General features: G+C 45.5%; 1 protein-coding gene across 2 annotated transcripts; it reads right to left on the reverse strand.

The window, feature by feature from the left end:
- Positions 1 to 1760: 1760 nt before the first annotated feature.
- On the reverse strand, positions 1761 to 23729 carry jazf1a (JAZF zinc finger 1a). 2 transcript variants are annotated; one of them, XM_072676489.1, is made up of 5 exons: positions 23537 to 23729; positions 10419 to 10491; positions 9056 to 9252; positions 5062 to 5231; positions 1761 to 2083 (listed from the first exon to the last, which is right to left on the reverse strand). In XM_072676489.1, the coding sequence occupies exons 1-5, from the start codon at positions 23649 to 23651 to the stop codon at positions 1937 to 1939; spliced, it is 702 nt and encodes a 233-aa protein (XP_072532590.1). In that variant the 5' UTR covers positions 23652 to 23729; the 3' UTR covers positions 1761 to 1936. The 2 variants fall into 2 exon arrangements, with proteins under 2 accessions (XP_072532590.1, XP_072532591.1); XM_072676490.1 differs by lacking the exon at positions 23537 to 23729 and adding an exon at positions 22935 to 22996.
- Positions 23730 to 24059: the final 330 nt, after the last annotated feature.

Here is a 24059-nt window from a genome sequence, read left to right on the forward strand (position 1 = left end):
TTATGATATCTTGATATTTGGATCTGTCAGTGGTCCTAATGTTATGGCTGATCGGTGCACAACTCGCATACTGCTGACACTGCAATACTGCAGACTGCATACACACTAGAATCCCGTCTCGTCCAGACACCCGTCGCTCATGAGGAGGGAAAGGGAGAGACAAACTTGGCACTTCATAACTGCTGGCAATGAGAGAGCAACACGACAAGCAAACAAGCAGAAACACCTCACACCCCTCCTGCACCCCTCCTGCACCCCTCCTGCACCCCTCCTTCACCCCTCGCTCATCGTCTGGGAGGGGGTTCTTCGTGGAGCTCTCCATGCGTGAGCTGGGTGCCGCTCTGCTGTATAAATATTCCTTTGTTTTTGTTTAGTGAAGTTTTTACTCGTTCGTCTGTAAAAATGGTGGCAGTGTCGTGACCTGAGATCAACGCCTTTCCCATTCAGACTCGGAAACGTCTCCACAAACAAGAAAACACACAGAATCGCACAGAATGGAAAAAAGAAAGTATGAAAATGAAAAAATAGACATAAAAATGAGTCTTATATAGTCATCTATAGAAATAAAAATATTCATATGTCTTAAAATATATAGTGTAAAATAAACGATATAAAGTTTGGATATTAAGTATAGCTACTAATATATGCTAAATGCTTCTTTATAGATATTATGTACATATAGGAGTCTCTACTTAGCTGTGCTTCACTGGAAGTGAATAAAAAATAGAAACGGGGACAAGAAAACTCTCTTCTGCATCTCTCAGCTCCGACTATTTCAATAACAGCCACTGAAGCCGTTCTGCGAGATGTCCCGATGTCCCAATCCTACGAGTCTTTTCTTTCTTCCACTGGTTCTGACTGGTGTAGTAAAGAGGAATGGTATAAATGGATTGTGCAAAAAAGTACAAAGACGTATAAAATAAAACAAAGACAAAGAAATAAACGGTTAAAAAAAAGACAGAAAAACACAGAAGCAGGAATTCAGCCCCTCAGCTCGTGGGTGATCTGACCGGTAGAACGTTAGAACATGGGTTTATAGATTCTACACCGCCTTCCCCCACTTCATTAAAACCACCTCCTGCTTTCTACACTCACTGTCCAGTTTCCAGCTCCATTTCCCATACAGGAGCAGGGTGTAGATCTATAAGTCCAGACTGTCTCCATCTGCTTCTCTGTGATCAGCCTCCTCTCACCCGGTGTGTTCTTCAGTGGTCAGGACCCCACAGGACTGACCACCACAGAGCAGACTGTAGTATTTTTTGGGTGGTGGGTCAGTCATTCTCAGCACTGCAGTGACACCGACTGACCTGGTGGTGGCGAGTGTGTTAGTAGTGTCTCTGCTGGACTGAGAACAGTCCACCAACCAGACTATCCAGCCAGCGGCGTCCTGTGGGTGGCGTCCTGTGGGCACTGATGAAGGTCTAGAGGACGACCATCACAAGCTGTGCAGCAGCAGATCAGAGAGCTTCAGTCTCTGACTTCACTGTCTCTACAAGCTGGACCAGCTAGGTAGGACTGTCTAATAGAGTGGACAGTGAGTGGTCAGACAGACACAGTGTTTAAGCACTCCAGCAGCACTGCTGTGTCTGATCCACTCGAACCAGCAGCACAACACACACTACTAACACACTCGCCACCACCAGGTCCGTCAGTGTCACTGCAGTGCTGAGAATGACTGACCACCACCCAAATACTACAGTCTGCTCTGTGGTGGTCAGTCCTGTGCGGTCCTGACCATTGAAGAACAAACTGTGTGAGAGGAGGCTGATCACAGAGAAGCAGATGGAGACAGTCTGGACTTATAGATATATGTGGATGTAATGGACAGTGAGTGTAGAAACGAGGAGGTGGTTTTAATGAAGTGGCTGGTCGGTGTATAGGTGTAACATCTGGTGTAAAGTGTGTGTGTGTGTGTGTGTGTGTGTGTGTGTGGTTATCACAGTGGGGGATGGAAGTTGATGGTATGGTGTCTAAGGCCTTGAGAGGTTTTGTAGCTTTTCCCACATCGGCACTTGAAGGGCTTTCTCACGCGAATCTGGGTCCTGTGTCCGTTCTTGGCGTGATACTTTATACCGTTCACGTTCTGCAAGGAAATCAGACAGAGAACCAGAGCTGTTATTGCCTCACTGCTGTCGATATTTTACCTAATCCAAACTCTAACCCTGCCCCAATCCTAATCCTAACCCTAATCCAAACTCTAAACCTGCCCAATCCTAATCCTAACCCTAATCCAAACTCTAAACCTGCCCCAATCCTAATCCTAACCCTAATCCAAACTCTAAACCTGCCCAATCCTAATCCTAACCCTAATCCAAACTCTAACCCTGCCCCAATCCTAATCCTAACTCTAATCCAAATACTAACCCTGCCCCAATCCTAATCCTAACTCTAATCCAAACTCTAAACCTGCCCCAATCCTAATCCTAACCCTAATCCAAACTCTAAACCTGCCCCAATCCTAATCCTAACCCTAATCCAAACTCTAACCCTGCCCCAATCCTAACCCTAATCCAAACTCTAACCCTGCCCCAATCCTAATCCTAACCCTAATCCAAACTCTAAACCTGCCCCAATCCTAATCCTAATCCTAATCCAAACTCTAAACCTGCCCCAATCCTAATCCTAACCCTAATCCAAACTCTAAACCTGCCCAATCCTAATCCTAACCCTAATCCAAACTCTAACCCTGCCCCAATCCTAATCCTAACCCTAATCCAAACTCTAACCCTGCCCCAATCCTAATCCTAACCCTAATCCAAACTCTAACCCTGCCCCAATCCTAATCCTAACTCTAATCCAAATACTAACCCTGCCCCAATCCTAATCCTAACTCTAATCCAAACTCTAAACCTGCCCCAATCCTAATCCTAACCCTAATCCAAACTCTAAACCTGCCCCAATCCTAACCCTAATCCAAACTCTAAACCTGCCCCAATCCTAACCCTAATCCAAACTCTAACCCTGCCCCAATCCTAACCCTAATCCAAACTCTAACCCTGCCCCAATCCTAATCCTAATCCAAACTCTAAACCTGCCCCAATCCTAATCCTAATCCAAACTCTAACCCTGCCCCAATCCTAATCCTAACCCTAATCCAAACTCTAAACCTGCCCCAATCCTAATCCTAATCCAAACTCTAACCCTGCCCCAATCCTAACTCTAATCCAAACTCTAACCCTGCCCCAATCCTAATCCAAACTCTAACCCTGCCCCAATCCTAATCCTAACTCTAATCCAAATACTAACCCTGCCCCAATCCTAATCCTAACCCTAATCCAAACTCTAATCCTGCCCCAATCCTAACCCTAATCCAAACTCTAACCCTGCCCCAATCCTAATCCTAACCCTAATCCAAACTCTAACCCTGCCCCAATCCTAACCCTAATCCAAACTCTAACCCTGCCCCAATCCTAATCCTAACCCTAATCCAAACTCTAACCCTGCCCCAATCCTAACCCTAATCCAAACTCTAACCCTGCCCCAATCCTAATCCTAACCCTAATCCAAACTCTAACCCTGCCCCAATCCTAACCCTAATCCAAACTCTAACCCTGCCCCAATCCTAACCCTAATCCAAACTCTAACCCTGCCCCAATCCTAATCCTAACTCTAATCCAAATACTAACCCTGCCCCAATCCTAATCCAAACTCTAACCCTGCCCCAATCCTAATCCAAATACTAACCCTGCCCCAATCCTAACCCTAATCATGCCCCCAATCCTAACCCTAATCCAAACTCTAACCCTGCCCCCAATCCTTATCCTAATCCAAATACTATCCCAGCCCCCTTTCCTAATCCTAACCCTAATCCCAATCCTAACCCTAATCCAAATACTAACCCTAATCTAAATGTTAACCCAAACCCCAAACCTAACCCTAACTCTAAGGTTTGGGGTTCAGGGTCAGGACAGGTATTCAGTGTAGTGTTCAGTGTAGTGTTCAGTGTAGTGGTCAGTGTAGGGGTGTAGTGTTCAGTGTAGGGGTGTGTGTTCAGTGTAGTGTTCAGTGTAGGGGTGTAGTGTTCAGTGTAGGGGTGTGTGTTCAGTGTAGTGTTCAGTGTAGGGGTGTGTATTCAGTGTAGTGTTCAGTGTGAGGTGTAGTGTTCAGTATAGTGTTCAATGCAGGGGTGTGTGTTCAGTGTAGTGTTCAGTGCAGGGGTGTGTGTTCAGTGTAGAGGTGTGTGTTCAGTGTAGGGGTGTGTGTTCAGTGTAGAGGTGTGTGTTCAGTATAGTGTTCAGTGTAGAGGTGTGTGTTCAGTGTAGGGGTGTGTGTTCAGTGTAGAGGTGTGTGTTCAGTGTAGAGGTGTGTGTTCAGTGTAGTGTTCAGTGTAGGGGTGTGTGTTCAGTGTAGGGGTGTGTGTTCAGTGTAGAGGTGTGTGTTCAGTATAGTGTTCAGTGCAGGGGTGTGTGTTCAGTGTAGTGTTCAGTGTAGGGGTGTGTTCAGTGTAGTGTTCAGTGTAGGGGTGTGTGTTCAGTGTAGTGTTCAGTGTAGGGGTGTGTGTTCAGTGTAGTGTTCAGTGTAGGGGTGTGTTCAGTGTAGTGTTCAGTGTAGGGGTGTGTGTTCAGTGTAGTGTTCAGTGTAGGGGTGTGTGTTCAGTGTAGTGTTCAGTGTAGGGGTGTGTGTTCAGTGTAGAGGTGTGTGTTCAGTATAGTGTTCAGTGTAGAGGTGTGTGTTCAGTGTAGTGTTCAGTGTAGGGGTGTGTGTTCAGTGTAGAGGTGTGTGTTCAGTATAGTGTTCAGTGTAGGGGTGTGTGTTCAGTGTAGTGTTCAGTGTAGGGGTGTGTGTTCAGTGTAGAGGTGTGTGTTCAGTATAGTGTTCAGTGTAGGGGTGTGTGTTCAGTGTAGTGTTCAGTGTAGGGGTGTGTGTTCAGTGTAGAGGTGTGTGTTCAGTATAGTGTTCAGTGTAGGGGTGTGTGTTCAGTGTAGTGTTCAGTGTAGGGGTGTGTGTTCAGTGTAGAGGTGTGTGTTCAGTGTAGAGGTGTGTGTTCAGTGTAGTGTTCAGTGTAGAGGTGTGTGTTCAGTGTAGTGTTCAGTGCAGGAGTGTGTGTTTTGGTGTGTGTACCTTATATCTCTTCTTGCAGCCGGGTACAGGACAGGCGAAGGGCTTCTCGTCTCCTCCGTTCATACACATGGAGCTGAGGATGGACTCGGAGCTGATGGCACTCTCTGTGGTCCATGAATCATCACTGTCCGAGTCTTCATACTCCACCTCCTCTTCATCACACTCACTGCCTGAGGAACCACAGAGCACTCAGAATCCTACTGTCACACCAGACCCCCATCAGCCCTGCTCCCACAGGGGCTCTCAAACACTAATAGACAGTATAGCAGTGTATCAGATCCCTTTCCTCCAGTACGTGATTTCTGCTTTTCATTTGTATTAAAAAAGTTTACATGCATTTTATTTTGTCACCCAATATAGTCAAACAATAATAATAATATTAATAATAATATTAATAATAATAATAATTACAGTACCCATAACTGTAATAATTACTTGTCTGAACATATTTCCGCTTGCCTAACTGTCTCCGAACATGGAACACTCACTCAGTTTACGCTTGTGCTAAATGTGTCCGAGTGTCCCTGACCACTTCTTAATATGGTCTGAGGGATCTGATCTTCAGCCGATCTCACTGCGTCCCGGGTGTGTTTACACCTGGTTGATCTGAGCTCTGAAACGCTGTTACTGCAGTGTGTGAACAACCTCACAGCCACGCGAGCCTTCCTGACAGAGCAGGACCTGTTCCCAGCAGGAGGGCAGAGAGCACGCTGGTAAGCACATGTTTGAGACGTGGAAAAAAATAGAACCCAAAGTAGGGTAGGAAGGGTAAGGAGGATAGGGAGTGGGTAGGGTAGGGAGGGTAGGGTAGGGAGAACAGGGTAGGGAGAATAGGGTAGGGAGGGTAGGGAGAATAGGGTAGGAAGGGTAGGGGAGTGAGTGGAGGGTAGGGAGGGGAGGATAGAAAGGGTAGGGTAGGGAGGGTATGGAGGGGAGGGTAGGGCGATTAGGATAGAGAGGGTAGGGAGAGAAGAGAGGGTAGAATAGGGAGGGTAGGGATGGTCGGGAGGTGAGGGTAGTATAGGGTAGGGGAGAATAGGAAGGGTAGGATAGGGAGGGTAGGGTAGAGTGAGTAGAGTAGGGAGAGTAGGGTAGAGTGAGTAGAGTAGGGAGAGTAGGGTAGGGTAAGTAGGGTAGGGAGAGTAGGGTAGGGTAAGTAGGGTAGGGTAAGTAAGGTAGGGAGAGTAGGGTAGGGTAAGTAGGGTAGGGAGAGTAGGGTAGGGAGAATAGGTTAGGGAGAATAGGGTAGGGTAAGTAGGTTAGGGAGAGTAGGGTAGGGTAAGTAAGGTAGGGAGAATAGGGTAGGGTAAGTAGGGTAGGGAGAGTAGGGTAGGGAGAATAGGTTAGGGAGAATAGGGTAGGGTAAGTAGGTTAGGGAGAGTAGGGTAGGGTAAGTAAGGTAGGGAGAATAGGGTAGGGTAAGTAGGGTAGGGAGAGTAGGGTAGGGAGAATAGGTTAGGGAGAATAGGGTAGGGTAAGTAGGTTAGGGAGAGTAGGGTAGGGAGAAATGGTTAGGGAGAGTAGGGTAGGGTAAGTAGGTTAGGGAGAGTAGGGTAGGGAGAGTAGGGTAGGGTAAGTAGGGTAGGGAGAGTAGGGTAGGGAGAGTAGGGTAGGGAGAATAGGTTAGGGAGAGTAGGGTAGGGAGAATAGGTTAGGGAGAGTAGGGTAGGGAGAGTAGGGTAGGGAGAATAGGTTAGGGAGAGTAGGGTAGGGAGAGTAGGGTAGGGAGAGTAGGGTAGGGAGAGTAGGGTAGGGAGGGGAGGGTAGGGAGAGTAGGGTAGGGAGAGTAGGGTAGGGAGGGGAGGGTAGGGAGAGTAGGTTAGGGTAAGTAGGGTAGGGAGAGTAGGGTAGGGAGAATAGGGTAGGGAGGGTAGGGAGGGTAGGGAGCGTGTGGTAGGGAGATTAAGATAGAGAGGGTAGGGTAGGGAGGGTAAGGAGAGTGGGGTAGAATAGGGTAGGGAGAATAAGGTAGGGAGATTAAGATATAGAGGGGGTGGGTGGGGAGGGTAAGGAGAGTGGGGTAGAGTAGGGTAGGGAGGGGGGTAGTGTAGGAAGGGTAGGGGAGTGAGTGGAGGGTAGGGAGGGGAGGATAGAAAGGGTAGGGTAGGGAGGGTATGGAGGGGAGGGGAGGGCGATTAGGATAGAGAGGGTAGGGAGAGAAGGGAGGGTAGAATAGGGAGGGTAGGGATGGTCGGGAGGTGAGGGTAGTATAGGGTAGGGGAGGATAGGAAGGGTAGGATAGGGAGGCTAGGGTAGGGTAGAGTGAGTAGAGTAGGGAGAGTAGGGTAGAGTGAGTAGAGTAGGGAGAGTAGGGTAGGGTAAGTAGGGTAGGGAGAGTAGGGTAGGGTAAGTAGGGTAGGGTAAGTAAGGTAGGGAGAGTAGGGTAGGGTAAGTAGGGTAGGGAGAGTAGGGTAGGGAGAATAGGGTAGGGTAAGTAGGTTAGGGAGAGTAGGGTAGGGTAAGTAAGGTAGGGAGAATAGGGTAGGGTAAGTAGGGTAGGGAGAGTAGGGTAGGGAGAATAGGTTAGGGAGAATAGGGTAGGGTAAGTAGGTTAGGGAGAGTAGGGTAGGGAGAAATGGTTAGGGAGAGTAGGGTAGGGTAAGTAGGTTAGGGAGAGTAGAGTAGGGAGAGTAGGGTAGGGTAAGTAGGGTAGGGTAAGTAGGTTAGGGAGAGTAGGGTAGGGAGAATAGGTTAGGGAGAGTAGGGTAGGGAGAGTAGGGTAGGGAGAATAGGTTAGGGAGAGTAGGGTAGGGAGAGTAGGGTAGGGTAAGTAGGGTAGGGAGAGTAGGGTAGGGAGAGTAGGGTAAGTAGGGTAGAGAGAGTAGGGTAGGGAGAGTAAAGTAGGGTAAGTAGGGTAGGGAGAGTAGGGTAGGGTAAGTAGGGGAGGGAGGGGAGGGTAGGGAAAGTAGGGTAAGTAGGGTAGAGAGAGTAGGGTAGGGAGAGTAAAGTAGGGTAAGTAGGGTAGGGAGAGTAGGGTAGGGTAAGTAGGGGAGGGAGGGGAGGGTAGGGAAAGTAGGGTAAGTAGGGTAGGGAGAGTAGGGTAGGGAGAGTAGGGTAAGTAGGGTAGGGAGAGTAGGGTAGGGAGAGTAGGGTAAGTAGGGTAGGGAGAGTAGGGTAGGGTAAGTAGGGGAGGGAGGGGAGGGTAGGGAAAGTAGGGTAAGTAGGGTAGGGAGAGTAGGGTAGGGTAAGTAGGGGAGGGAGGGGAGGGTAGGGAAAGTAGGGTAAGTAGGGTAGGGAGAGTAGGGTAGGGAGAGTAGGGTAAGTAGGGTAGGGAGAGTAGGGTAGGGAGAGTAGGGTAAGTAGGGTAGGGAGAGTAGGGTAGGGAGAGTAGGGTAAGTAGGGTAGGGAGAGTAGGGTAGGGAGAGTAGGGTAAGTAGGGTAGGGAGAGTAGGGTAGGGTAAGTAGGGGAGGGAGGGGAGGGTAGGGAAAGTAGGGTAAGTAGGGTAGGGAGAGTAGGGTAGGGAGAGTTTTAGCGAGGTTTTAGCTTGACAGCTACGGGTTGAGAAAGGTGCTGTTAGTTAGGAGCTCGTTATTATTATGTTTATAAATTAATTATTATGTCTGTGTGCTTTTGAATGATGTTCTTTTGGATACATGACTCCTGAATGTATGCAGTTGGTCACATGAGACGCTGTAATGACTGGGGCTACACCTCAGAAAGCCTTACAGTTCCATCACTGGGCAATAGTGTCTGTTAATGGCGCCTTGAGGCCTCCGGATGGCGCTCTGAACACCTTGGTTAAAAGAAAGAATTGAAACTGGATTGGGATTAAAATAGCCAATACCCGATCCATCATAACAGGCCTGTATCAGCACTGATCCCGCAAGCTCTAGCTCCTCTCATCTAGCTCCATCTAGAGGTTGAACAAGGAACTGCAGCATCATGTGGCAGAGGAGCCTGGGCTTTACACTACTGCCAATACGTTGCTATGGAGACTGCGTAAGCTACGTGCACACCTGAACTCCTGTGTCAGCGACAGTCGTTTGTTGTTACCTGTGGGGGTGCTGCTCCGGAAGGATGATGATGGGGTAATGGGTGGGGTCACAGGTGGGGTCAGGCTGCCGTTGCTATGGCGAGGAGGTGTGGAGGTGTTGTTGCGGGACACTCCTCCAGTGACTGACAGTGCAAGCTTAGGCTGAACCTTCTTCTTCTGATTCTCCTGCTCCCTGCGGGCCGCTTCAGTCATGAATCTGCAAACACACACACACACACACACACACACACACACACCATAACAGATCACTTTAGGAAGTGATCTCTTGTTAATATCATCACTGTCCAGCAAAAACTTGTATCTCCAAATCAGCAGCTTTACAGAAGGAAGGAAAAAACCTTCAGAACTGTCAATGGAAGTCAATGTAGAAGATTTTATTCCAGGTCACTTTGGAGCATTTCTATTGGTCCGTTTAAGAAAAGTGAGAAATGGCAAAAATGGAGATACAAGATTCTATCTTATCCTTATTATTATTATTATTATTATTATTATTATTATTTAAGGATTCAAAGAGACTTTATTGTCATTCGCATCACATGTGGAATTAAATTGAGACCTCAAGGTCCCAGTTACAGTAAGTAAAATAATAATAATAATAATAATAATAATATTATATGCACTGCCCTGTAAAGGAATGTGAACAGGGCTTTCTTTGGTTACAATAAATATTTACTATAGTTAAAAATGTATTAATAGAATTTTATGTAAAATGTTTCCCTTCTACATACATTTTGAACAATTGTGTTTCCAGCTAATAATTATTGTCATAATGGATTCATCTGATTATTATTTTCTCCATTAATTGATTTAATTGATTGTTTTTTTCAAAAGCTCTAAAGATAGTAACAACTTGGTGGGTCTCTTCTGCACTTTGAATTTATTTGCATTTTTCCCATATCAGTATTAAGCTCATGTACATATGATAGCAGGCAGTGGTGCTCAGCGGTTAGAGCGCCGGGATATAGATAACAGGGTTGTGGGTTCGATTCCCGGGCTTGGCAAGCTGCCACTGTTGGGCCCTTGAGCAAGGCCCTTTACCCTCTCTGCTCCCCGCAGAAGCAGTGTAGCACTGCAACCCTATTCTGGAGGAACGCGAGTTCAGTCTAATGTGAACTTGTATACAGGCTCCTGGACGTGCCTCGACTTCACCCTCTCAGACCTGCGCTCGTCCGAATAGTGAACAAGAGCCAGTTAGAATTAGAGAAATGACGTAATCCCAAATATTCCCCACCAGACGTTCCTCCACGGGTTATAAACCAAGCATAACCACCACGTACGCAATACTGCCCTCAAAGAAAAATGCTGACAAACCTGTAATCATTAACAGAGTCCTAACACACACACACACACACACACACTCACCTGTTAATGTAGCTCAGGGCAACATATGTGGGCTGCTGCAGCTCCTGTTTCTCCAGCACTCTGGGGTCTGTGTCTGTCGGGGGGGAGAGGGAGGTTAATGACGGTACAGTGGAACCATGACAGCAGAACCACAAGAGTGAGTGAATTTACTCTAGAACATCCCAGCGGAACCCAGTAGAACTATTTCTGTAAACACTGGTCAGCTAATGGAGATCTCAATGTATGTTAGTCACAGTAGTGTACCCTCTCAGCACACACACACATAATCACACACACACACACACACACAATCACACACACTTTTTCCACACTGCTTGAGACAGCAGGCAGCTTCCACAGCCTGAGGGAAACCAGGCAAAACTTCAAAAGATCCTAAGCCCAAGAAAAGTAAGTGTGTGTGTGTGTGTGTGTGTTTGTGCACGCATGGTTATGATTCCCCTGGTACAATCTGTGTGCTGTGACTGCCCTCATGTGGTGGCTTGATCTCCACACTTGATGCATTTGTGCACTCTTAAATATAAAGGTGCTACAAAAGGGTTCTTGAAGAACCGTCTTTGGTTCCATACAGAACCTGTGCATCAATGATCAGCTCTACGCTCTTACAAATACATCTGCTCCAACAGGTTTTTTGAGTGATGCCATAGAAGAACCATAAAGAACCAGCTGAGTGTAAAGAACCTTTACATTTGCATCAATTTCACTAAAATGGTTCTTCATGGAACCGAAAGTGGTTCTTCTAAGGTGTCGGTCCAACACCTTCTACATCTTCTAACAAATAGGAGTCCTGTTTTTTTAACTGTGTACGTCCCGGTCTCCACCCTTCCCCCCTCTAAGCCTCCACCGCAAACCCTTCCTCTCCTGTCTGCTCTCTGGATCTCATCTGGATCTCATGGCCTCAGTTAATACACTGGCAGAGCTGACTAGCATACAGATCCACATGAGTACCAGATCAGCAGCATCTAGGAGAGGACAGCATTGAATGAGCAGATGTCTCAATACTTTTGTCCATTTAGTGTATCTCCAGGATTTCTAGGACATTTTTCTAGCAGGTTTCTCGTCATTTCTGACTGTAATACAAGTCTCTATATTGCTCAGTTTTCCAGGTTCCTGAGACTTGTGGGAACTGAAACCTAGGGCCATATCCTAAACCCTGTGTGAAGGCTTTTCCAAATAAATAAATACATTAATGATTCAAATTGGTGGTCTTCAGACTTGGCTCTTAAAGGGAGCGGCGAGAGACACGCTGATTGGTTTATTACTGCTCGTTACGCCCGGAAAAAAACACACCCCTGATTAATTAAGAGACTTTTGTGTGCTTCGAGCTGAGCAATGAGAACTTTTCCCATCGTTACCATAGCAAAGACACATCGACACGCCCCCTAAATCAAGATGTACGGCGCGTGACTGACGGCTCGCCTAAAGATCTCTAAAATAGGACCCCTAGTCTGCCATGCAACTCCATCCTTCCTCCACTGTTTATGTATATTGTTATACAGCAACTTCATTTTCTATCATATAATTAAAAAAAAAAATTTCCTACACCACATTTACCATCCACCCGGAGTTTACTTACTCTCATCATAACCACACCCCATCCTCATCCCCGACACTGCACATGTAATGTAGCCTATATTAGTCTTTTAAGTGCATATTTCATATTTCATATAATTTTTTGTACTTATATATATATATATTTACTTCATATTTTGTGTTCTTTATTATTTTTATTAATATATATATATATATATATATTATAATTTGACCCACCTTGCTCTTACACACGACTGGACAGTTGATCTCTGAAGCTTTTCACTGCTAGCTGTACTGAATGTAATAAAGATACTATGATTGAATTAGATCTACTTGATTTAAATATGCAAATCATTCATAAATTCATGAATAAAATCTAAGCTACTGACACTGGAGTTACACTGAGAGTCTCATTACTGTGGAAACTGATCACATTTCTAATGTTCAGCTCAGCGAAAGCAACACGAAGAGGAGAAGAGAGAAGTGGAAAAACAGACCACAAGGCTCCCGGAGCGAGTGTACGAGCGGCCTGCATTGTGTGTGTGTGTGTGTGTTCCTATTTGTGTATAACAGGCAGTGTGTATAATGGATCCCATATGCTGGGGTGGGGTATTACTCAAAGCAGCTAGAGCCACTCCACCATGTTCATCACCCACCGTACGGAAGACCCCTCACACCAGCTCCCCTATACAGCACAGAGCTGCCCGCCACACGTACCACCCTTACTGCTCATACACTACACCCCTGCAGACACTTTCAGTGAATTCTAATGAATTTTAACACATTTCAGTTAATTTTAGTGATTTTTTATAAACAGCCGAAAAGAAAATGAAGAAAATAATCGATAGATTTTCATTTATTTGAGTTTTTAATTAGATCTGCTCAATAAATCACACCTACCAACTTCTACTGAGGACAAGAACATGCTTTGCTGAAGCAATTAGGATTTTCTCACCTCGTAACACACACACACACACACACACACACACTCACACGCATTTCTGCATTTCAGGTGGTCTCACTCAGGTGGTCTAGAGCATTTGAATTCCTTTACTTGTTGTTGTTTTGCTACCAGATTCAGAAATGAATTTTCAATACTTCATATAATTCATATTTTATCAAATGAAACCTAAACATAGTACATTAACCAGCCATAACATTAAAACCACCTGCTTAATTTTCTGTAGGCCTCTCTCGTGCCGCCACAACAGCTCAGACCCACTGAGTGAGACTCCACGAGACCTCTGAATGTGTCCTGCTGTGGTTTCTGGAACCAAGACCAACGTCAGCAGCAGATCCTGTAAATCTGATCAGGTACGTTTACTGATGGATAAGATGGATAAGGTCACGCTCTGAAAACAGGTGGGATAAAAAAACAGGCCCACCTCAGCTGCAAGTTTGACTGAAGGACTAAGACTAAGACTAAGACTGAGTAAACCTGGATCAATCCGTCTACTAAACCTTCCTGAAATCAGTGGAGACACTCCTGACCCCGCTCACCTCCACCGACTCTGCGCTCTCCGGTCTGAGGCTCTATCCTCTAAACAGGTGGATCTGAGCCTCAGTCAGCTGGAACCCGGCCTGTGCTGTGCTGGTCAGCCTGCTGGCTAACTTATCTTAGCCTAGAGAACCGGCTACAAGTCCAAACCCAGCAGAACCGGCCTCTCATTTCCCCTTTCTGACCCACTAGAAAACGTAAACAAGAAAGCCTCGTACTCAGAAATACTCAGTATGGGTGTGCCTCAAGGGGGCGCTATACCACGCCAGGTGGAACAGACTGTAGCTGGCAGCTCGACTGTTCAGAATAAAACAAGTCTGGTTAGTTTTACACTTTTGAGGGGTTTAAGTGCCTGAACTCTCAAACCTGAGGCTCAAACCACAGTGCTTAGCGTTACACTCCCACCAACTAGCCATAAGAATAAGTACGGATAAGTATGTTAATGAGGAAGCTGTGCAGTGAGAAAACTGAGCGCTGTATTTGTTCATTTTTTAGGTTTTTAAAATAAAGCAGGATGAGATTGTATAAATGCCACATATAAATGCCACAACGTAAGACCACTTATTTTCATAAATTTGAACTAAAACTGAGGTATTAATTTAATATTTCCCCATTTTAATATTAAAAGTGCGATGGCTAGTCTGCATCTTCTTCATATTTCTATATTGATACATTTAGTACATGAATACAGCTGTTCTATTCTCTCTATAATTTGGTTATATAATTATCTCTACACATTTTGGTTATATAATATTTAAAATATATATTTGTCACTTTCTTTTGTTTTTAATTGACACTTTGTGCTTTGATCTTTATAGCTTATACACTCTTTATTATTTCGTCTTATTATTTTATGTGAGTGGACAGTCACTGCTGGTTGCACTGTGCACAGTGTGTGTGTGTGTGTGTGTGTGTGTGTGTGTGTGACACACTTTGATCAGATTTGATTTATACACAGTACAACTAGTAGAAATGCTTAGATGACCGTCCAATCAAACAAAACAAGACAGAAGAAAAGTGAAACAAAAGATTTCAAATAAAATATAAAAAATAAAATCTAGATGAATTATTAGATGAATCATATGCTGAAATATAGAAGTAGAGGTTGGAATAAATTAAGAGTGTACGACTTTAACGCCGAGACACCGAGCGACTGTGACAGACCTGACAGAGGGAAGCGCCAGGGCTTACTGTGGCCTACCACAGAACGAGTGCGCCACCTTGTGGTGATAAAATGACTAGGCCGGCCGTGTACAGGCATCTGCTGAGTTTGTGTGAGTGTGTGTGTGTGTGTGTGTGTGAGTGAGAGAGTGAGTTAGTGGGTGAGTGAGAGAAAGAGGGAGGGAGGGAGAGTGTAGGAAGGAGCCTGGCATGGCAGGGGGATGCAGGAATGCCATGCTTGTTTTCCAGATGGCTAATTAAAAAGCAGGCGAGTGTTTAAATGTGTTTGAGATCAGCAGGTCTCCGGATGGCGGGGAGGGGGGTGCAGGGGCGAAGTGGAGGAGGGGATGGAGAGAGCGAGCGAGTGAGAGAGTGAGAAAGTGCTAAACGAGGCTGTAATTATATTTTCCAGAGCTCAGCAGTACACAACACTCCTCGAGGAAGTGCCAGGATACCTGCAAACACACACGAGGAACACACACAGACCAGCAAGACGGCACACACACACTCACTCACACACACACTCACGCAGGAAGCACAGAGAGATAAACCCTCACACAAACACACGAGCTGGTATTGCTATCTTTGTGGGGCAGCTCGGCCTCTCAGGATAATACTGAATTAAAGCTAAATTTACTGGTAAAAATGATTATTAAATCCCACAATGTTGAACCGTTATGTTTTTACATGAGCCTGGGGTCCCCAAAAACAGTATAATACATACACAAGCACATACACACACACACACACAAAAGGATGGGGTGGTACTGCGCAGGCTGGTATGAGGGATTTTCCACTGGATCTCACTAATTGGCTCGTAAAAGGTTCGACAAGTCATTTAATGTGACTCTCTAAACCTCTCTCTCTTTCACACACACACACACACACACACAACTAACTTTAAAAACATTAAAGTTGTCCATAATATATGTATTTATATATGTATATATATGTTAATGAATGTTAATGATTAGAGCGACAGTGCTGTTATTTTGCCAGGTTACATGTTATAAACTTTACATATGTGCTACTTTATTATTACTATTATTAAATAGCATTATTACCATGTTATTACACAGCTATTCTTCATCTATAAACTGCCCATCAAAAGTCTCAGTATCATCAATAAAAACTAGTGTAGGTCTGAAGTGGGAAGGTCTGAATTCAGGACATGACTGACCTCTAGTGGCCTTCAGGAATAATGACACCCCTGCACACCAGCCCTCCAGGACCCACAACCCCTTTCGTGAGATTCACTGATCAGCCACAACATTAAGACCACTAACAGGTGAAGTGTAGAACAGTGAATGTGACTGGATTTCTGCATGTAAACAGCATACTCCCACTCCTCCCATTAATCAGAGGTCTCTGTGATCTGATCTTAACCGGAGTAGAAAACAGGTCGTTGCACCAGAAATAAGCAAGCAGTGTTTAACCCAGCACCCCCGAGACGACGGACAGCTTCCAAATAACTATTTCAAGCACAAAACAAAAGTCAATGAAATATTTAACGTAAAAAAGTGAGTAAAGTAATTGGACACAGCTCCAGCAGGCAGGTGGCGCTGGTAGTCTCACAGGTAGTGGAATGGAGATCAGCTGAGAGCAGTAATTACAGTCTAAAGACTGTCTGGAAGCTCCAGTCACTGGTTAATCAGATCGCCTGACTACAAATGAAGACCCCCTGAAGACTGAAGACCCTCCACACAGCTCAGAGAGAAGCTCACTGAGGAGGATCAGCCAGGAGGTGGATACAAAATAAATTCTATATCATTTTTATTTAAGTGTATAAAAAATACATACACACACACACACACATATATATATATATAGACTTAAATAAACCATATTTAATTCACTAAATCAATAAACTCACTCAATTCTGGTAAAAAAGCCAAATTATATTCTCCATGATTTCACTTATATAAGCAATAAAGAGGGTGAATACTTTTAATATAGGCACTGTATGTCCCAACCCGTGACAGATGCCACTGTAATCAGATAATCAATGCTATTCACTTCTACTGGCAGTGGTTTTAATGTTATGGCTGATTAGTGTATTTTGGTTTTTATATATAAAATGTAATATTTTATCACTTTGTGGATAACCATTTTTAAGGATTTCCTCATAAACACTGATAACAACTGATAAAACTATAATAAAAGATTTTATCTGTGCACACATTATATGGACAAAAGTATTGGGACACCTGCTTATTCATTCACTGTTTCTTCTAAAATCAAGGATATTAAAAGAGCTGATCCTGCTTCTGTTGGAGTAACTGTCTCTACTGTCCAGAGAAGAAGACTTTCTACTAGATTTTGAAGGAGGAGCACTGCTGTGAGGATTTGATTGCATTCAGTAACAACAGCGTTAGTGAGGTCAGGGTGTTGGATGATGATCTCCACCCCACCTCATGATCCCCAACTCCTCATTCCAAAAGTACTGGATGGAGCTCCTCCACCATCATTCCAGAGAACACAGTTCCTCCACTGCTCCACAGCTCCTCAATGCTGGGGGGCTTTATACCCCTCTAGCCCACGCCTGGCATTATTAGGCAGCATGGAGCTCAATAGGGTCATTAGTGAGTCCTATTCTATTGGCAGTACTTCTTCTCTACAGGGCCTGGACAAGCTGTATGACATCTGTGTCAGCAATGGGCGCAACGTAAAATAAAATAGCTGAATGCATTTATTAGGAGGGGTGTCCATAAATATTTGGACATATAGTGTAGACAATCTACATGATATTGTGAGAAATCCACCACTGCTGTTCTGCTGTTTTTATGATGTCATCTCTTACGCACACACTGCCGTAACAATAACGTAGAGAACCCCCCTAATTACACCCCGGGCATGTTTCTACATCTCTGTTTCCTACACACACACACACACACACACACACACACACACACACACTTGCAAGTGCGCACACGCACAGGAAAACACTGGCAAAAGTACCTGAAGCCGAGTGCTGGGAGCATGACATCATCTGACATTCCTCTCTACTTACACAAACACTGAGGCAACCAGTCAGTAAGAGCTGGATGAAGTCAGACACAGACTGATCACACACTGATCAGCCAGAACATTAGAACCACTGCCAGAAAAACGCTGCTGATCTGGGTCCAGTGTCTCCTCTCTGTCGAGGGGTGGATCTACATATCAGGCAGTGAGTGAAGAACAGTCAGTTCTTGAAGATGATGAAGGTGATGAAGCAGGAGAAATGGACAAGCGTAAGAATCTGAGACACTTTGACCAGAACCAGACTGTGATGTTCTAGATAATGACTGGGTCAGAACATCTCCAGAACATCAGGCAGGGACATGGTTACTGTGATCTCCTAACATGATGGCCAGTAAGGGGTCAGGGCCAGCGACAGTAATGACTGTATCAAAGTCTACTGATTGATACACCACATTGACAAAAGTATTGGGACACCAATAGCTGGCCCCCCTTTGCTCTAAGCTCTACCAGCAGCAGCAGGTCTGGAGCTCTGCTGCAGTTACTGAGTCAGTTGGAGGCTTTTCTGCACTCTGCTCTGAGCTCAGCACTCGGCCCTGACCCCGCTCTGTAACTTTACGTGGTCTGACAGACACTCGGTGGCTGAGCTGCTCTCTGTGAGCTGTTCCTCCTAAACTCTTCCACTGTTCAATAATAACACCACTCACAGCTGATGGAGGAAGATCTAGGAGGGAGGAGATTTCACCAGCTGACTTGTTGTTGTTGGTGCAGCGGTGTCTCCTATTACATACAGAACCACGCTGGAGTTCAGTGAGCTCTTCAGAACCTCCCGTTCTTTCACTGATGTGTGGAAGAAAGGCAGACTGCAGGACTGGAGGCTGGATTTTATAGCTCTGTGGCTGAATGGGACTGAATCAAACACCTGAATTCAATGATTAAAATGTGTCCCAATACTTTTGTCCATATGGCGTACAGCACTAAAAAGTAGGAGCACCTCTGTAAGCATAGAATTCTTTCAACCATAACAAAGAAAACTGGCCCACAGATAAAGTACATCGTCTGGGATTCAGGCATAGCTCAGTCAAAGACTTCCATAATGAGAAGAGCACACCAGCATGACCACAAGATGCCGACCGCTGATAAGCGTGAAGAACAGAAAGGTCAGGTTACAGAAACAGGGAAAATAAGCCTGGAGGAAGGTTCTACCACAGAAGATGAGCCAAAACAATTAATCTGTAGCAGAGCGATGAGATAAAGAGCCGGCGGAGAAAACAAGAAGTTCCTACTTCATCTGTAAAACACGGTACGGGGCTCGCAGGGATGCCAACAGCACTGGATCACTCGTCTTCATCAATGACGTGAGTGCTGACAGCGGCATCTGGACGGATTCGGAAAGTTTACAGGGGGTGCTTTCCTAGCTGAAGACAATGACGTCCTAATGAGCACGTAGCTCAACCACTATAGGCCTAAAGCCCCAGAAACATCAACATCAGCATCAGCATCAACAATGAAAACAGCTGCAGTGTAGACCAGACAGAACAGGGCGATCTCTGTGGCCTACTGATCTGCACTACACCAATCAGCCATAACATTAGTACCAGCTGGAGTAGAAGAAGACTGCTGATCTGGGTCCAGTGTCTCCTGTCTGTCGAGGGGTGGATCTACATATCAGGCAGTGAGTGAAGAACAGTCAGTTCTTGAAGATGATGAAGGTGATGAAGCAGGAGAAATGGACAAGCATAAGAACCTGAGACACTTTGACCAGAAGAACCAGACTGTGATGTTCTAGATAATGACTAGGTCAGAACATCTCCAGAACATCAGGAAGGTAGGTCTTGTGGGGTGTCAGTACCTACCAAAAGAAGCTCACTGATGCTCATGGAGCTGTTTAGGTGGCACCAGGGGGATTTGGACAATATTAGGCAGTGGTTTTAATGTTATGGCTGACCTGCTTATGTGTTAATGACTTCAAGCAGGGCAAAGTGGTTCAGGGTTGTCTGCAGGAACAGCTGATGTAATGGTCCTACTGTTACGCCACAGGCCTTACAGCAACAAGCAGAGGCAGAGTGCCAGTGCATTACCACAGGGAGGCAGAGCGGCTTCAGCTTTGAGGAAGTCTCAACCTCAGCACTTCTCAGCGCTTCTGTCTGAACTGAACCACAGCAGGTAAAACATTTAGGCAAAATACACGTTTGGAAGGACGATGTATGAGGCTACATATTCCTAAAACCTCTTAAACCTTCTAGAGCCAGTCCCTCAAATCTGCATGCTGAGCCCTTTAGAATCCTAGATTACGGCTCATTACTCACTAACTCCACTGATTAAAGTGAGAACAGGCTTATTAATAGGTTATAAGGTGTAATAACAGCCTGGACCTGTCAGCAGGTACTGGTTATTTCCTGGAAATCCTGGAAAGTCAGTGGATTAAAGTCCTATCTGGTTCTATAACCACCAGTACATTACAGACCAATGTGGGCCTAAGTCATAAGAGCGGGTTCTGATAAAGCAATTATATAAAGCATGATCTGTTCACAGCTCCGACCCATCAAAGCATCCAAGCAAGACCTCTGAAGGTGTCCTGTGGTATCTGGCACCAAGACCAACACCCCTGGAGCACTTTTGGCAGGTACAGACCACACAATGCACAATGAGAACACCCTAGATGTTCTACTGACCCAAGGTGTCTCAGATTCTTATGCTTGTCCATTTCTCCTGCTTCATCACCTTCATCATCTTCAAGATCTGACTGTTCTTCACTCACTGCCTAATATGTAGATCCACCCTCGACAGACAGGAGCCAGTACTGTAGATGAACAAGATCAACGCCATCTGGCCATGATGATGTCTCACAAGCAGGGCAGGTACACTACATGTCCAAATATTTGTGGCCACCCCTTCAAATGAATGCATTCAGCTATTTTAAGCTGCACCCATTGCTGACACAGATGTGCAAACGCACACACACAGCTTGTCTAGTCCCTGTAGAGAAGAAGAAGTACTGCCAATAGAATAGGACTCTCTGGAGCCGATCAACATCATGACCCTATTGGCTCCATGCTGCCTAATAATGCCAGGCGTGGGCTAGAGGGGTATAAAGCCCCCCAGCATTGAGGAGCTGTGGAGCAGTGGAGGAACTGTGTTCTCTGGAATGATGGTGGTGGAGCTCCACCCAGTACTTTTGGGATGAGGCAGGGTGGTGGTGATAATCATCCAACATCCAAACAATGAATGGAGCAGGTGTCCCAAAGCCTTTGTCCACGTCGTGTGTAATTGCCAGTCATTTTAACAAGATCTAGAGGGGGGTCGGTTCTGACAGTGGTAGTTTAAAGGTGGCTGAGATGAGTCTTCTCACAGCTAATGGTGTTAAATGTTGCTTTATAACCTGATGATGTCACATAGCAGCTTTATACAAATCCAGAAATAAATAAATAAATAAATAAAACTTGAAGCCCCAAGTGATCAAAGCCAAATACCTCAGTGCAGGAGAGACTCCCTCAGAGCTGGAAGACGAAACCTCGGGAGGAACCATGACCCACAAGGGGCAACCCATCCTCCTCTGGTCAGAACCGCTTATAACTGACTAATAAATGGAATAAAGTCACCTTAACACCACATAAGTCTGTACTGATGTAATCACTAATATAGGCCTGACACGATAACTATTTTACATATTACATAATTGTGATAAATAATATTATTATTATACCACTGATATAATGATAATATAACAGTATTATAATGTTATTAATGCTTTTAATATAAACATATTCACACATTGGAATTGAAATGTAAAATGGTAATATATATATATATATATTCAGACATTGTTGAAATGCAAAAAATGTTTAAATATCCACAATAAGTACATAAACAAACATATATATGTTTAATTGTTTAATATTTATTTGTGTAATATTTTGATTTATATACAATTGAATTGTATATATATATATATATATATATATATATAAAACAATTAAACAAAGTTGACATGCCAGCCTAACCTAATTATCCTGACTGGCCTACACTGATATGATTAGCAGTAGTAATAGTAATACATATTCATATAATAATAATAATTATTATTATTATTATGTTATACATTTATTAACAGTCATTATGTCTAGCTGTACTGATTACATATATAACGTAATGCATTTTCTAGTGAGCAGAACTGCATCAACAGCATAAACAGGATACTGAAATATGGGTTCCACATCTGGGCAGTCATTTATTGCAATATGCGGGCCAGATGTTAAGGCCAGATGTGAGCCAGATTTGGGCCATAACAAAAATCCAACTAGGAAGACACTGTGAGAGTCACTGTGAGAGTCACCATCCCGGATATCCCAATTCTTAATTCCCACAGCATTAATACCACCTCTATTACTGCCTAACCCGTCGCCTTGGTATTATTGATCCACTATAGGGTCAAGCATTGTGTTTGGTGCACAGGGGTCAGATTCTTGACCCTGAGGTTCCAATCTGTGACCTCCCCCTGCCCCCCACAGGAAATCAGTGCTGCTGGTCCACAAAAGGCCAAAAGGTGACAGACATGCAAAGCAGGCTGTGGTCCAGCTGAAATCTGGCAACTACCTGAGACTGTTCAGTCTTTGTTAGGCGTCGGTGCGGTCAGCGATGAGGGCGGCAGGGACTCACCGTTACACAAACACCCTCTGCCCAGGTTTATCCGATCCCACCAATCACAGACCTTCATCACCTCTGTGTGACAGGCCAGTTGCCATGGAAACAGTAATTCTTCCCCACAAGACGACTTACGAATGTATAGTGCTGCAATGCCAACGCTCCAACCACACAATCTAAAAATACACACATTCACTACTGCATCGCTCTAGTATATACACTAACTGTCCAAATGTTTGTGGACACCCCTTCTAATGAATGCATTCAGCTACTTCAAGTGGCAACCATTGCTGACACAGATGTGCAAATGCACACATACACACACACACATACACAGCTTGTCTAGACCCTGTAGAGAAGCACTGCCAATAGAATAGGACTCAATACTTTTGCCCAGTGAACATACACCAATCAGCCAAAACATTAGGACCACCGCCAGCTGGAGTAGAAGAAGAACACTGCTGATCTGGGTCCAGTGTCTCCTGTCTGTCGAGGGGTGGATCTACATATCAGGCAGTGAGTGAAGAACAGTCAGTTCTTGAAGATGATGAAGGTGATGAAGCAGGAAAAATGGACAAGCGTAAGAATCTGAGACACTTTGACAAGAACCAGACTGTGATGTTCTAGATAATGACTGGGTCAGAACATCATCTCCAGAACATCAGCAAGCAGGTCTTGTGGGGTGTTCTCTCCCGGTATCTCAGTATATGGTCAGTACCTACCAGAAGAGTGCTCCAAGGAAGGACAACCGGTCAACCGGTCAACCAGTGACAGAACCATGGGCACCCAGGTCTCGCTGATGCTCATGGAGGTCCCGTCCACCTCACAGCTTACAGGACCTACAGGATCTGCTGATAACATTAGTGTTGGTGGCAGAGACCACAGCAGGACACCTTCAGAGGTTTGTTGTGGCTGTATAATATATAATACCCAGGTGGTTTTAATGTTATGGCTGATAAGCCTGGTGTGACACACACCTCCAACACACACACACACACACACACACACACACAGCCAGACTAAACAAAGCTCGGCGAGGCGAGAGCTAACAGTCCCGGTTCAGGCCTGCAGCGCCGGCGAACCTGCACACGCTCACCCCGAACCTGGAGCCCAGTCTGGCAGCAGCGGTTCTCGGCACAGCCCGGTCCCGCTTCGCTAACCGGCTGAAACGGAAACGCTTAGCCTCCCATTCCCTCCCTCCCTCCCCCCGTCCCTCCCTCCCTCCCTCCCCAGCCCCAGCCCCAGCCCCAGCCTCCGCTAGCTAGCGCCCCGGCTAAAGGCTGCGCGGAGGCGGCGGAGGGGAGCGGCGGAGGCGGCGGCTCACCGATGTGGTTGTCCTCGATGTGCACGATGAGCTCGGCCAGGGACTCGAAGTGCAGCCCGCAGCCGCCGAAGCGACACGCGTTGGAGAAGAAGGAGGCCGCCGCGACGCCCGTCATGGTGGGGGCCGAGTGGAGGGGAGCTGGCAGGCAGGAGCGGAGGAAAGGAGAGCGGGAGGGGCAAGCAGTGCCGGCGGCCCGAGCAGCTGGAGCAGCGGGAGGAGGAGGGGGAGGAGGCGGGGAGAAGAGGAGGAGGGACCGGGCGGGGAGACAGGGCAGGCCGGTCACCTGTGTAGCACGATTTACATGAGAATAGCTCAGATCCATTCACAGTGGAGTGAGACTGGACGAGTAATTCAATTATTACTACAAAAGAAAAGAAAAAAAAAAACACACACACACATATATATATATATAACTCCAGAGAGTCCTATTCTATTGGCAGTACATGGTCTAGACAAGCTGTGTGTGCATTTGCACATCTGTGTCAGCAATAGTAGCTGAATGCATTCATTAGAAGGAGTGTGG

Source organism: Salminus brasiliensis, chromosome 3 (assembly GCF_030463535.1).
Source record: "Salminus brasiliensis chromosome 3, fSalBra1.hap2, whole genome shotgun sequence".
NCBI lineage: Eukaryota > Metazoa > Chordata > Actinopteri > Characiformes > Bryconidae > Salminus > Salminus brasiliensis.

What these genes read in the sequence shown, in the direction of transcription:
- jazf1a (XM_072676489.1), bottom strand. Translation starts at nt 23,651, where the DNA reads ATGACGGGCGTCGCGGCGGCCTCCTTCTTCTCCAACGCGTGTCGCTTC. An exon ending in CATCGAGGACAACCACATCG is followed by an intron (nt 10,492 to 23,536) that starts GTGAGCCGCCGC and finishes CCCCCCCGACAG; the next exon opens with ACACAGACCCCAGAGTGCTG. An exon ending in GCCCTGAGCTACATTAACAG is followed by an intron (nt 9,253 to 10,418) that starts GTGAGTGTGTGT and finishes GTGTGTTTGCAG; the next exon opens with ATTCATGACTGAAGCGGCCC.